We start from the raw sequence: 15,891 nt of genomic DNA, 5'->3' as shown, positions 1-15,891 counted from the left end.
AAGGGACGAAGTGAGAAACTGAAAAAATCTGAGAACAGCTGAACAGATTAACTTGGGAAAGGGCAGAGAGGCGGCACAATGTAGTGAGAGCATGTAGCCAGAAGCCAGAACACCTGGGTTTGTATCTTCTGATCTGGGCACATTACTTATTTTCCCCGGGGGCTTCACTTTCCCCGATCAGTGCAATGAATCATAGTGCTGACCTCACAGAATCATTCTGAGTATCCATGCACTAATACACTGAACATTTAAAACAGCACCTGCTACCTGGTACAACTAATAGCTCCTTTATTATTAACACTGATAGAAAAGAAATGCACAGACATGGAAAGTAAAATGGAGAAGAAGAAAGGCTGGAACCACAGGGCACAGCATTTGGGAGAGCTGGGGAAGAGTAAAGTCATTAGAGGCCCCATTTCATGAATATGAGACAAAAAGAACCAGAAGGAAAAGAGCAAGAAGATTTTAAGAAGGTTTCCAGTTGTCATGAATGGACTCCTATCCTTTGTAGATTCAGAGATTTCAGTAAAAATGTTTTGTACTTATGTTTTGTTGGTATGTTTGCTATTTCTCAGATCGCAGCCTCAATGAGAGGCAATCTTTAAGGCAGAAAGCACAATAATTGGTGTTCTATGAATGGCATTTGAATGTGATAAATGTGTTCAATAGTTACCTCCGCCACAGGGTTTGGAACACTGAGACCAGCTCTTCAAAGCCCACTCAAAAGTATCTAATTCTTCCTGGATGACATTGTTGCTGCTGATTGTAGGTGCAGAATCTTCATGAATGACATATTTATATGTCAGGCTGGAGTGGGTGTCGTTCTCCTGAGGTATAATCTAATATACACATGAAACAGATAGGTAAGTCACCTGAAGAGGTTTTACATTTTGAATAAAAATTACAAATATTTTAGAATAGTGCTCTTATTAAAACTGGAAGACTTTCAAGCAGTTTCTAAAAATATAATGTTTCTATCACCTAAAGTGCAAGTATGCCTTGTTTAAGAAAAAAATGCAAATATAAAAGACTTGGACCATAAAAAGTATAAAAAATATACTTAGGTATAAGATTTACATAATAAAAACATAACTTCACAATGTGATTCACCATAGATTTCTTTAATATATACATTAAGTTATAGATCTCCTTTTGCATTTGAAAATTATTCTTTAAAATAACTCTTTTGTCATAATGGTAAATATAATGTTCCCTCCAAAAAATGTACCCATTATGGAAAAATCTAAAGAAAATAAAAATTATCCATGATTCTATCAAACCAGAGAAAACCAAAGTAACTTCTGTTATTTTGCAATATGCCCTCAAGATATTTGCATATTGCGTGTGTGTGTGTGTGTGTGTGTGTGTGTGTGTGTGTGTGAGTGTGTGTGTACCCATGTATGCTTTTCTGGCTTTGCTTATTTCACTTAATGCATCAAGATAGTAAATATTCTTTGAAAATATACCTTTAAATGTCAGCAAAGTGTTTAATTCTAAAGGTAGTGTGCATTATTTAACCATTCACTTGTTAATATATACTTGTATTGATTAGAATTTGTCCCCATCTTTGTGGTGATTTCTGATTTTCCTGGTGAGCTGAAGGGTATAAGCATTTTGTTGTTGTTGTTGTTCTTATAATAGACTGGGGAATGGCCCTTCAAAATAGTTAGAACAATTATTACTTTCATGATAAGAGTATATGAATGTACCCATTCAGCACTACATACTATATAATTGTCATCTTTGTTCACTGATTGGCAAAAGATTATTTTAATTGTTATTTATTTGATAAATATCAATGTTTAACTTTCTTGGTTTATTAGTCACTTGTGTTTTGTCTGCTATACGCTACATGTTCATGTCTTCTTTTTTATTGGTATACATATCTTTTTCTAAATAATTCACACAATAAGGACATTAATCCTTTTGTAATAAGCATTGCAAATATATTCTGTTTTTTCAGTTTGTTCTTTAATTTTGTTTGGGGCAATGTAACTCTTTTTAAAAAAATAAGTTTTTATTGACTTGCACATACTAGCTTTTATACGATTACATCAGTTATATAAAGAGAAAAACATGCAATTCACTAGTATTTTAAACTAAACTTTTAGAAATAGCTTTTGCTTGAGAAATTGGGTAATACTAAATCCAACTAGAATGAAGGATTTGGTTATCTGGTTTCTGTTTTATTTTTCTCCCTTAGTCTTTATTTTTAAAACAACATTACAAACCAAGCATTGACCCTTACACTGTAGCCAGATGCCTACTGCCTTCAGCCCCAGACAGCTCGCTGCCATGCTCCAGGGCTCCCAACCTGGGGTCCAGCCCTTTAGAGAGGAAAAGAAAGGCTGAGGTGATAGACTGCCATACCCCGCTATCCTAACTACCGATCTCATATCTGATATGAGATCTGTAGCTCACATCTTACATCTCTAGCTCACATTGTTCCCTGACATCACCCAGATATCAGTGGACAAAGCCTTGAGGTAGCTTATCCTGGCAGTTAACAGCAGTTAACCATGAGGCCTGTGCCACTGGAAAAGAATGCAGTGTAATTATATGAATGGCATAGAGCTTCTGATCTCCAATCATTCGAATTTAATAAAATTTTGATTAGTTATATTTTTGCTATGAAATTATATAATGTATGGAGCAGAAAGACAGAAATAATCCCCCATAAATTTGAACAATTAATTCTTGACACAGATGAAAAGAAAACTTAATGGAAAAAAGAGGATGTTTTTCAACAAATGGTACTGGAACAAGTCATTGTGGTGGCTTTAAAAATGTGTCCACAAATCCTTTGATCCTTTTTCTCTCAATGAGTGAAGCTTAATTCTTCTCCCTTTCAGTGTGGGCTGGATTCAGCGACTTGCTTCCAGCAAACAGAAAACAGCAGAAGTGATGGGATGTCACTTCCAAGATTAGGTTAAAAAAGACTCTTCTGTCTTGGCTGTACTCTGTCACTTGGATCACTCATTCTAGTAGAAGCCAGCTGTCATGTGCTAAGGACACTTAAGGAGGCTATGAAGAGGCTCACGTAGTGAAGAACTCAGGCCCACCAGCCACCACATGGAAACGCTTAGAGGAAATCTTCTGAGGCCTTCCAATAGCCCTGTGACAGAGCTAGGAAGCAGATGTCCCCAGTGGAGCCTTGGGGTGACTAGCCACAGCTAACAGCAACCTCATGAGATACCCTGAGCCACAACTAGCCATTTCAGCAGCCATTTTCAGCCAAATACATGGCCCACAGAAACTACGAGATAATCAGTGTTGCTTTGTGCTTAGCTACTAAGTTTGGGGTAATTTGTTATGCAGCAATAGATAGTGTAGACTGCCATATGCAAAAATAAGAACCTAACACATCACACAGAGTTTATATAAAAATCAACTCAAAATATAAAATATAAAACTATAAAACTTCTACCAAAAAAAGAAGACAATACTTTAACATTGGATTAGGCAGGAAAAAAAATGTATATAGAATACCAAAATCTTGATCTATAAAAGAAAAAATGGATAAATTAGACTTCAGGAAAGTTAAAATATTTTGCTCTCAAAGACACTATTAGGAGAACAAAAAGAAACTATACGAGAAAATATTTGATAAATCATATATTTTATAGAGGACATATCAAGTATATGTAACAAACTCTTAAAACTCAACAAATAAAAAAAAAAAAAACCTACTTCAACAATGGGCAAAGGATTTGGACAGACACTTCACCAAAGAGAAATAATTTTCAAAGAGTATAAAAACACCTTGGAATTGAGTAGAATGCTTTGGCTTTAAGTTAGTATAATATTTTCTATAGAGAATTCAATAAATATTTGCATACAGAATCCAACAGTATTTTTCAAATCAAGTAGATGTCTTCTGTTTTCATTCACAAGAGAGTAATAAGAGTTGTCTTGCTCATATTAAAAGCAATAAAACTGGGCAGGATATAGGAAGGAACTTTTTGGGGGCACTGTATAACACAGCAAAGGATAGTGATTCCAACAAGAAGAGAAACATGCCAGGTCCCAGTTTCCTGACGGGGCCAAGTTCTGGACCCTGGCGCAGGGAACAGGAGGCTAAGCCAAAATAGCAATCTCACTGAGATGAGGAGATGGAGGGTGGTGTTTGGAAATTGCAGGCAGGACACTAAAGAAGGGGCTACACAGAGGGGTGGCTCAGAAGCTGCATTAATCCTAGACTGAAGGCTGGTCTGTGCATGCCCCGGCCAAGACACCATGCCGACTACTACTGAGAGGCTGCTGTGGGTCTGGGACTCAGACAGGCAGGGACATAGGACATAGGGACATAGGAGTTCTTTTATAGCTAGATGAAGAGACCTCACTAACACTTCAGGTAATTAGTTAAGGTATCAAACAGGCCATGCCATTAAAATAAGGACAAAATTGAAACAGATCAGCCCTAACAAAGCATAAACCAGGCTCCAAAAATCAGGAGAAAATGACAGCCCGAACAAAACCCAACAGCTTGTAAAGAAGGTAACACAGGGCCTCCTGGGTGGCTCAGTCAGTTAGGGATCCAACTCTTGATCTCGGCTCAGGTCATGATCTCACAGGTCGTGAGTTAGAGCCCTGCATCCGACTCTGGGCTGACAGCATGGAGCTCGCTTGGAATTCTCTCTCCATCTCTATCTTCCCCTACCCTACTTGTGCTCTCTCTCCCTTTCTCCCTCTCTCTCTCTGTCTCTCTCTAAATAAATAAATAAACTTTAAAAAAAGGAGGCAACATAAACCAAACACCCTACAGCTTACCATCTATAATGTCCTCTGTACACTTAAAAATTTCTCAGAAGTAGGAAAATGTGACACATACTCAAGAGAAAAAAGCAGCCCATAGAAGCAGACAACATGAAGACATGGGACTCAAAGAAAACATTAGACATAATGGGTGAAATATATGGAAATCTCAGCATAGGAATGGAAATCTCAGCATAGGAATGGAAATGATTTTTTTGGGAAAAAAAAAAAAAAAAAGGACCAAGTGGAAATTCTAGAAAAGAACACCAACTGACATGAAAAATTTACTGGATGGGCTCAACAACAGATTGAAGACCACATAAGACACAGTGAACTTGAACACAGCTCAATAGCAATTATCAAATCCGAAGAACAGAGAAAAAAATGAGTACAGAAGGATGAACAAGGTCCAGGAACTTATGGAACAATTGTGTAAATGAGGCCTAGGAGAAGAGGAGTGAGAGATGGGGGAAAAACACACTTGTGGAATCAACCCAAATTTGGTAAAAACAAACAAACAAACAAACAAACAAACAAACAAACAAACAAACCAAGATCACCAAGATGCCTGGTGAAACCCAAGCCAGATACAGACAAAGAACATCACAAACTAAGCATATCACAGTCAAACAGCTAAACCAACAAAATGAAACAAAACAAAAGATACGGAGAAAATCTTTAAAAAGCAGCCAGAGAAAATGGATACTTCACATACAGAGCAGCAATATGAATGAGGCTGACTTCTCATCATAGATGATGGATTGTAGAAGACAAGTGTCACGTAAATGAGCCAAAGATGGCTCCTGCTTGTTGGCCCCTACTTTTGTTTCTTCGGAACAGGCTCAGACCTTTTAGCTCAGAAGCCTGCTAGCACCAAACTCAAATTTTAACACACACACTTCTTTTAAATATAGCCCAAACAAGCACATTTGTATCCATTTTAGGCCCTGTTACTTAGCATACCCCTATGAAACCGCACTCAACATTTGCTAACTATAAATAAGACTATGGCTACAAGGACCCCAAGCTGCTGCTGCTCTGTGGAGGACTCAGTACAGAGACTCCCCATTATGCTGCTGAGTGACATCGCCTAACCAGAAACACCCCCTCTCCAATCCCTTCTCTTCCAGGAGTTCCTTTGTGCATCTCTGCTGGATGGTGGCCCTGCACTCAAACCTGCTCAATGGTCAATAAAGCTTGTGCATGCTGCTTCCACCCTGTGGTCACACCTACTTTCTTAGTGAGCCCTCCAATTCCTTGAACTCCCTCTAACAGGGTAAAAATATCCCTTCTCTCTCTCTGCCCCTCCCCCACTCATTCTTTCCTTCTCTCTCTCTCTCTCTCTGTCTTAAAAAGAAAAATAAATAAAAAATTAAAAAAAAAGAAATGGTAAATATGTGGGTAAATATAAAAATCTCTCTTCTCTTTTGTCTTTGCCACATAACTGATTACTAAAAATCAGCAATCATACTACATTATTGGGTTAAAATGTACATATAATAAAATATATGACCAAGTTGCACAGAGTAGGGACAGGCAGATAAATGGAATAATATAAAAACAAGCAACTAAATATACAATGTTTAGGGTAAAAGTGTTTTCAGACCAAGTAATTATAAAACTAAAATGGACATAAATTAAACCCACTACATCATGAGTCTGTAATACCACATACCAAAACAATAACGGGATCGTGTAAAGGTCCATCTGTGTGAAGAGTTTCAATATCATCTTCAATGTTATAATCCCATTCCACACCAAGATCAATGAAGGTCCGTGACTTGGCTTCCTCCCCTTTGCCATTCAGAATGTAGTGGCCTGTAGCCTGGTTCTTAATAGCTAAAGGAAGAAAAATGAGTAACCAGCATACATTTTATTTTATCATATTATAGTTTTGATGATCCATAGCAAATCTATCCCCTTTTAAGCATCAAAGCAATCAAAATGAGTGTTAGTTCTGGTATGATTCCCATTCCAGTCATTAGGCATTCAAAATCCTCAAAAAGCAGTCCCTCACTAATCAAAAACAATGGCAAAATGGTTAAATGGGAGATAGAAATGGGCAAATATTCCTATTTGAAAACACTGTCAAAAAGGTTAATGGTTTCTAACTCACTCTTCCTATATATTTCCTTAGAAAGCTGGGAATATTTTGAGAATTATGGATATTTCTATAATAATTAACATAAATCATTTATGTTAGGACAGCATATAATAGAACACCTTCTTTACTATGTATCTCTTGCAAGTTTGTAAGAATATTTATAGATATCCAGCACAGTTGAACTAATTTTTAGGTAAATAAACAATTAGTTCTTATGTTTGTGAAATGCCAAGGCCACATCTCTACTTGTATGGCTAGAAAAAGCTGTTTATTGATGATAGAATTCTTAATGCATTACAGGTATACTATATATTATTTAAAAATGCTTTCTCTAATGGATAAAAAATAGCAAATGGGATTCTAAAGTTTGGAGGTATTTATCAGCACATAAAATAAAAGCTCATGTTACTACCATCTATTGAAAATGTGTAGAAAACATGAGCAGTCTTAGTTAAATACATTTATTCCGCTTGAGCTTTCTAAAACAAGTCTGATGTTTCCAAGGAAAACAATCTGAATTCTAGGAGAAAAAATAAACAATTTGAATTATTGGAGAAAGAACTATGGTTGACTGCTAGACTATTAAGGAATCTAGCAGTGAATATAATTTAACGTTTATTTATTTTTGAGACAGAGAGAGACAGAGCATGAACAGGGGAGGGGCAGAGGGAGAGGGAGACACAGAATCTGAAACAGGCTCCAGGCTCTGAGCTGTCAGCACAGAGCCCGACGCAGGGCTCGAACTCACAGACCGCGAGATCATGACCTGAGCCGAAGTCGGACGCCTAACCGACCAAGCCACCCAGGCGCCCCAAATATAATTTAAATACTAAAAAAAATTCTATGACACACCATAAAACAATTCATTTTTTTTTTAAGCTACCCATTTGAAAAAAGAAAAAGCAATTTGAGAAGCAAATTTTCATGGGATTGACAGATGCGACCTGAGTTCAGAGAGCTTCCTAGTGCTTTAATAGATCAGTGAACAAGTGGAAGTTAGGTTTACATTGGTACATAGACCTTTGAAGATAATGCCATTTTTACACGATCCTCTCATAAAGGAGGAAAAGAATCTTCTTGTGGAAATTATAAACAGCCATGCAAATGGATCTCCATGTGCCAGTCAGAAACTGGACACATAACTGGTATTAGGAAAATTTGCACTAGACTAGTAAAATTCACATGTGGTTGCTTTTCGGTAAAATAACTTAAAATGCAATAAAAGTAAGGAGAGGCATATAGTATGGCATCAACCAAAATATCAGAACAAATTTGTCAACCTATATATGGCAAATTTTTCTGATATTCTTCCTTAATTTAATGCATTTTATTAACATACTTATTTCTCTCCTCCCCTTATACAGAGAAAAAGTGCATAAAAAACTTGTTAAATAACTTTTTTCCCCACATAAATAATGGACCAACCCAGGTTTCACCAAAAATTAGAGCGCTGTTTTTGCATATTTCTTGTTTTAAAGAAAGAATAGTGGGGAGAAATGACCAACAAAAACCATATAGTAATGCATTTATATGTAATTTTAACTCTTGCATATCTATGTATACATACACATATACATATATATACACACGCATCAGCACACATATATATCTCTCTCTATATATATATGACTTCTTTGACATTTCTCTAAGGTCATGCTAAAGCAAAGCCAGCAGACAGGAACACTTACCAAGAATATGAGGAGAAGCCTCGTCTTCTTGGATTAACACATGTCTAGCACCAGGGGGTATATCAAACATCTTAAGGTACCCTTTGCATGTGTAGTAAATATCGGAGAAAGCAAAGAAGAAAACAAAAGCAACAACCATGGTTAGCCGAGCATGAAATTCTCACTGCTCCTGCACGCAGAAGAGGGCATCCATAAACTGACAGAAGCAGTTTCAGAATTAACTTCAAAGCATTGGTAGTTTTTGTGACAAAGGGCATGAAATTAGAGAAAACCTTTTTTTTTTTTTTTTTGTAATGGTGGGGAGAAATTAATCTTGTTCCCAATCTATTAGTCATTTATCTGGTATTGGACTATGAATTGTGTCAACAACAATTCAGGTAAATACTACACTTTCCTGTGTACTTCTATGTGATTTTAGAGTTTGTTGTTATTGCAGTTAAGTTTGTTTGTTTGTTTGTTTATTTATATCTGAGTATAGTTGACACACAATGTTACATTAGTTTCAGGTGTACAACACAGCGATTTATCAAGTTTATATATTACACGATTTTAGTTTTAATTTTCTAAACCACCCTGTTGAAGAGGGGCCAATTTTTGGTGAACTTGGTGGGTAAACTTCTTGAGATATTTTATCTGTCTATGTATTATTTTATTTTTTTTATTTAAAAAAATTTTTTTAACGTTTTATTTATTTTTGAGACAGAGAGAGACAGAGCACAAATGGGGGAGGGGCAGAGAGAGAGGGAGACACAGAATCCGAAGCAGGCTCCAGGCTCTGAGCCATCAGCCCAGAGCCCGACGCGGGGCTCGAACTCACGGACCGCGAGATCGTGACCTGAGCTGAAGTCGGATGCTTAGCCGACTGAGCCACCCAGGCGCCCCAAGTCTACGTATTATTTTAAAAGCCTAAGGGAAAGTATAGATAGCTAAACTTCTAATTTATGAAGTATCTTCATATTGAAAGCCTACTTTATTCTAAAGAAATTACAGAAGAAAGGGGTATCTGGGTGGCTCAGTCAGTTGAGCATCCACTCTTGGTTTCAGCTCAGGTCATGATCCCAGGATCTTGGGATTGAACCCCACGTCAGACTCTGCACTGACAGCACAGAACACGCTTAGAATTCTCTCTCTCTCCCTCTGCCCCTTTCCCCAACTCATACACTCTCTCTCTCTAAAATAATTATAAAAAGCTACTCACCTAATCAATGAGTAGCTTTCATTTTTCTTGTAATAGCCATTAATTTTAAAGCCTTAAGTTTTATCATGGGACAGTTTTAAAATACATTTTTTAGATTTGACCAAACCATTTGGTTGGAAAATGTCTGTAAGTTATGTCATACATTGCCTTTACATGGACCTTAAACTCAATCTTCTACTCCAGAAATCATGAAATCAATAGGCTGAATGGATTGCCTTGAGCTATAAAATCATACATCAATCCTATTATTGTCAGTGTCATATAAAACAAATCTTAGTATTATCACATGTCCTAAAAATTATCTTAATATGACTTAGAATTAAGATCTTAACTATAAATCAACAATAGGACAAATAGAAATCAAGATGTTGCATCTCATTTGCATCAAACAAATGAATATATGGAGATTATGCAACTAACACCTTATATTATGAAACATCCAATTTATATACTGCAGGATGAGTGACAGAAATTCAGTTATAAATTGTGTATTTATACAATCACGTATCATCAGGAAGAAATACGCTTGTCATTTCTATATGGGCAATAAATATCTACCTATGGATAGCTTTCCCCAACTTTTTCACAATATTGGTTACTGTCTTAACTCGATAGTATAGTCATTTTGGGGTTATGGTTTTCAGTACCTGAGCCTGGGTACATTCCAGTCTGTGAACTGTGCCGGGTTTGTCTGAGTATGCAATGGCCAGAAGTAACGTGCTTAAGATGCTAAGGACAGCAAAACAGCTTGATGCCATTTATGGATGCCCATCTTTCTGCAGTTTGCTACAACTTACCCAGCACATTTTTAGCTTCTCTTGTTTCAGCAAGAGAAATATTACGAGCTCCTTTGGGTAAAGTGAAGGCGCCTCTTGTCTTCCCTTAAATAGAATGTTTTTAATTAGTAAAGGTTTCACGTTGACTCAACGTCTTGCTGTTTCACTGACCATACTAGAAGCTATATAGTAATTTTATGTGTTGAAGTCAAAATGCATTTATAATAGTTAGCTAATGCCAATAAACAGTTAGTAGTCAATGAAAGTAAGGCTACATGTGAATAAGAAATGATAAAGGTGATTTGAAGTTGAATACTTGCAGGTTTCATTTTCCAGCAACTTGAATTCTGTATGGCACCTCTTGCTTAAATGTTTCCCTGTTGGAAAACGTTAATTAGTCTATTGAGTGACTATGACAACATTAGTGCAAAGAAATGGATATTAGTTTATCTTTGAACAGTTTGAATCAGTATGACTGATGAAATCTTTTCTTCACCTCTTCTGACCTTGGTTCAGAAGGCAGTAGGTTTAGCGTAATTGTTGAGGTATCTAAAAAAACATATCACTGCCTCCTACTGCACATAATACAGAATGGATGATTAATGGCAAAAACTTTTTCTTTACATTAGTTCACTCTGAAAATAAAAGAATATGAATGATTTTACACCAAAAAGAATAATGTAACTGCAATAGAGAAAGCAAAATTACTTCACAATAAGATGAAGAAAATTACATGTTATTCCACCAAAACCACAATAAATGCTATAGTTTTAATTCTGTTTCCCTTGTTAAAATAATGTAATCAGCCAGATATGGCAATATTTGTTTTTTAACCATTTAACCATTAAATTGTCATACCACACAGGAATATCAAAAACATTAGTAATGATGTTACTGATGTCACTTTAGAATACAGTTCACCTAACTCTGCCCGCCCCAAATATATCAAAGACCATAACTGATATGTGTGCACTTGCCTTATGCTGCATAGTTGAGGTATAATGAGACTACAAAGAACTAAGAGAATTATTCCATTTGGATGAAGACTACCTTTCTAATACTTTCTTTACTTCTAAAAGGGAAAATGACTGCCATGACAATGTGCTCAGAGTAAACCAAATTTCTTATCTTTATTTTTGCTTTGTTTCATTTTGTTTTTATCATTCTGTTAGAGACTCTACCAACTGTAGAGGGATGATGTAAGAGAAGCTTCTCAAGGAAGCACTACATCAAATTTATCTTTAAATGCTGAATTCTCAGAAACATTTTCCCATAAATGCTTACTGAATAACTGAATAATATTTATTAGCAACTAAAAAGTTGGTCAGTAATAAATGTTTGTATCCAGATATTTTATGAAAATTCCAATGAATAATTATAAAACCACTCATAATTTTGCATATTATTTGTGCTTTTTTTTTCCATCTACTGAAATTTCACTGTACGCCTAAGCCCAGATCACTGACTCTGTAATAAACATTAAAGTTTATTTATTTTTGAGAGAGAGATTGGGAGGGGCAAAGAGAGAGAGAGAGAGGGAGACACAGAATCTGAAGCAGGCTCCAGGTTTTGAGCTGTCAGCACAGAGCCCGAAACTCAAAAACTGCAAGATCATGACCTAAGCCGAAGTCAGATGCTTAACTGACTGAGCCACCCAGGCACCCTTAATATAAAACATTTAGAATTATGTGAAATATGGACTCTAGATTCCTAGATTTATAAATGGGATAAATTTTTTCACCTTTAAAATAAAAGCAGCAAAACTAATGAATATTTTTAAAGTTGTATTTAGAATTGTGTGTGTGTTTTTTTAACTTCCGATCAACAATTTATGTGAACAAAAGATTCAAAATAAGCATCAATTCTAGGGGTGCCTGGGTGGCTCAGTCAGTTGAGTGTCCGACTCATGATTTCAACTCAAGTCATGATCCCAGGTTCATGGGGTAGAGCCTTGTATTGGGCCCCACATTGGGCTCCAAGCTGAGAGTGGAGCCTGCTTAAGATTTTCTCTCTCTCCCTCTCTGTCTACCTCTGCCCCTCTCCCCCACTTATGCTCTCTCTCAAAAAAAAAAAAAAAAATCAATTCTAACAATTAGGTCTTATAAAAAACATAAAACAAAACAAAACACATATTTTAGCTAACTACTATATTTGATATTGATTTTATTTCTTCATTATCTAAACTTAGTAGCCAATTTTTCATCATGGATGCTACGGAGTATGAATTTAATCCCAAGTGTTTGTTTTTCTTTTCTTTTCTTTTCTTTTTTTTAGTTCCTTGAAACTTAATCTGAATAAAACTAAACCAGCAGCGAATGTTTTGTTATATTTATAGGGAAATGCTACATTCCTTAAAGAAATCTCAAAAAGTACAAATCCTAGAGAAGGATAGTAAATTCATGAGAGACCTCATCTTACCAAGTTTCCTGGGGGTTCTGGTAAAGGTCCCCTTTACGGTTCGACAATGAGAATTATCTCCTCCACAGACACCACACTTATCCTCAACCTTGTTAGAACCGATTTCTTTATCACAGCCCACTTTCTGGAAAGAGAAGATGTTAAGCATGGGTAGTTTTAATGTGCCAACTAAAGGTGAGAATCCTAGACAATGATGAAGCATTTGTTTCACTGGGACTCCACAGTGAGGTGGTCTGCACCAAGCCTTCATTCCAGCTCTCATTTCTAATGCCTCAATCTTTCGAAGAACTACTATGAAGTCAAATGACTTGTACTCTAGGTTAAATTCTACTCTAGGATCAATTCCCCCAGTCTAATGAAATATTTATCCCATTATACATAGTCATGACCATCAAACATTTACGAAGCACAGATATGGTAGCTGATGCTGAACAGACCAAAAGTAAAGATGGCGTTTATTCCCCTTGTTGCTTTCCTATTTGGAAAGATGAACAGCAAAACAGTGAGCTGTGCATTAGCATAAGCTTTACAAGCTGTTTAGGGATGTGAAACAAAACTTTATGAAGTGCTGGAGATTTTTATAGGACCCTATGGAAGGCATTTCAAGAACGCAGAGGGATTAAAATAGAGTCATGGAAGTTGCTCATGGAAAGTGGGTTCAAAGAGCAATACTTAAGCCATATTTAAACCAATGAGGGGTGCCTGGGTGGCTCAGCTGGTTGAGAGTCCGACTTCGGCTCAGCTCATGACCTCATGACTTGTGAGTTCGAGCCCTGCGTTGGGCTCTGTGCTGACAGCTCAGAGCCTGGAGCCTGCTTTGGATTCTGTATCCCTCTCGCTCTGCCCCTCCCTTGCTCATGCTCTGTCTCTCTCTCTCTCTCTTTCTCAAGAAATAAAAACAAAAAACCAAAAACAAAAAACAAAAACAAACAAACAAAAAAAAACAATGGAAGGTTAGTGCTATAGGATAGGGGAAGAAGAGCGAATGATTTGCAAAGCACAGGCTATGAAAGGCCTCGAATATCAGGCAGAGTTTACTTTTTCACATGAATTGAACAGGGAGCCACTGAAGGTTCTGAACCGGAGCAGGATCCTTCAGTGCAGGGTTATGTTATACGATATGCCACTGCGCTCATAAATTTGGAAGGAAAATGGGCAGAGAAAATGATGACCACATGTTTGATGTACCAGATAATGTGGGAAGTGAAGGAGGGATAAAACTCAGATTCTACTTTTGGGGGAAATTTTATTTCAAATGTAAAGCATCTGCATACTTGAGATTCATAAATATATCAGCATAACTGAAGTGAAAAAGAGACAGACAGGAGTAACATGTTAAGAAGGATGATTTCATATCAATTCAACTTGTGAACATGAACAAAAAAGTCAAGTGCATTTTTTTTTAAGAGTCCAAATAGGGCAAAAACCATTTTTACATCTTCACCACTTTGTTCTGATGTGGAATTCAGTGTTTAAACTTAGAATCAATTGGAAAGGGAGAGAAAGAATTTCCATTATTTTTTAAATAAAAGATAAAATACACTTAGCATTGTATTTTTGAAAAAGGCTCTGTATCATAAAAGTAGATGCCTACCAGTGACATACTCAAAGCAAAGGCATCGTTCATTCCCAAGTTGCTGTATTCCCAGCCTAGATACATCAGAATAACTTAGAAAAGGCATCTGGCTGGAAATTAGGAAAAATACGTTTAAATCTTGATGCTGCCAATGGCCAAATTTTGGTTTGAAAAGTGAAATTTCTCCCACATTTAGTTTAGGCCTCCTCAGCTAGTCCTAGAGTCTCATTTTAATGTGATTTTACAGATAAGAAAGGGTTAAAACCTTTTGAAAACATGCAGATGAAGGACCATAAAAGTAGAATTTCACGAAAACATATGAAGCTTCCGGGGAAGCAACTGTAACTCACCACACACTCTCCTCGAACACATATGCTGTATGGGTCTTTGTAAGAACAGTGTGTTCCGTCGTGAACCAGCTGCTTCATGTACACGACATCTCCAGTCTCTCTGGATTGACAGTAAAGGTGGCATCTTTTCTTGGCTACGTAAGATGGAAGATTAAATCAGCTATTTATATAAAACGACATATTTGAACACTACAGTTACTTTATTTTTAAAATATGAAGTTCCAACATGGTTTCCTGAAAACAAAATATTGTATACGTAAATAAAGAGTAGCAGAAAAGGATGCATATTTGGCATACAACAAATCTAAACTGTGAAACTTGTTTAAGTTTATTTTATTCACTTTGAGAGAGGGAGAGAGTGTGCACGTGCATGAGTGGGGGAGGTGCAAAGAGAGAGGGAGAGAGGGAATCCCAGGCAGGCTCTGCACTGTCAGCTCAGAGCCGAATGCAGGGATTGATCTCACCAACTGTGAGATCGTGACCTGAGCTGAAATCAAGAGTCTGATGCTCAACTAACTGAACCACCCAGGTGCCCCTAAACTGTGAAACTTTTGAGAGTGAACAGTGGTTGAAATAATAGTTACACAGCAACAACTGGGAGTGTCCCAGGCAAACCGGGTTGTACCAACAACCCTGAATTTTACCACAGCTCTTCAACAAACTTTAATTCAGAGGGAGGCAATTTACTTTTAGTGACACTTTGAGAACTAAAAGGGTTTCTCTTCTGTCTGGCCCAATGCCCTGGTATGGTCAACATCTCCTATAGGATCTCATTAATTTTACTATAATTTATGTGACTCATTTCATCAAAATAAAAAAGAATGCATCTTCTTAATGTATTGCAACTCTGAATTCCTATGTGGATGCATCTTTTCCATAAAACAGCTTATAAACTGAACTTGGCAGTGTATTATATCACATGGTTATCATGTAACTATTTTTCTTTTATCCATCCAAAGATGAAGTACGGCAAGATGTTCGTTCCCATTTGAACATTATTTAACCAAAAATTCATGGTAAGAAGTA

General features: G+C 36.7%; 1 protein-coding gene across 7 annotated transcripts in view; it reads right to left on the bottom strand.

Moving 5' to 3' along the window:
- Positions 1-15,891, bottom strand: part of ADAMTS3 (ADAM metallopeptidase with thrombospondin type 1 motif 3) — a 258,656-nt gene that overhangs the window by 17,134 nt on the left and 225,631 nt on the right. For all 7 annotated transcript variants that reach the window (XM_042984395.1, XM_042984396.1, XM_042984398.1 and 4 more), the window contains 5 exons: positions 14,866-14,999; positions 12,940-13,063; positions 8,548-8,628; positions 6,431-6,594; positions 674-839 (listed from right to left, as the gene is read on the bottom strand). In XM_042984395.1, the coding sequence (XP_042840329.1) occupies positions 674-839; positions 6,431-6,594; positions 8,548-8,628; positions 12,940-13,063; positions 14,866-14,999 (669 nt within the window). The remainder of the gene's footprint in view (positions 1-673; positions 840-6,430; positions 6,595-8,547; positions 8,629-12,939; positions 13,064-14,865; positions 15,000-15,891) is intronic.

This window comes from Panthera tigris, chromosome B1 (genome assembly GCF_018350195.1).
Source record: "Panthera tigris isolate Pti1 chromosome B1, P.tigris_Pti1_mat1.1, whole genome shotgun sequence".
NCBI lineage: Eukaryota > Metazoa > Chordata > Mammalia > Carnivora > Felidae > Panthera > Panthera tigris.
Note: the sequence above shows the minus strand (reverse complement) of the source record. Positions and strands in the feature narration are given on the sequence as shown.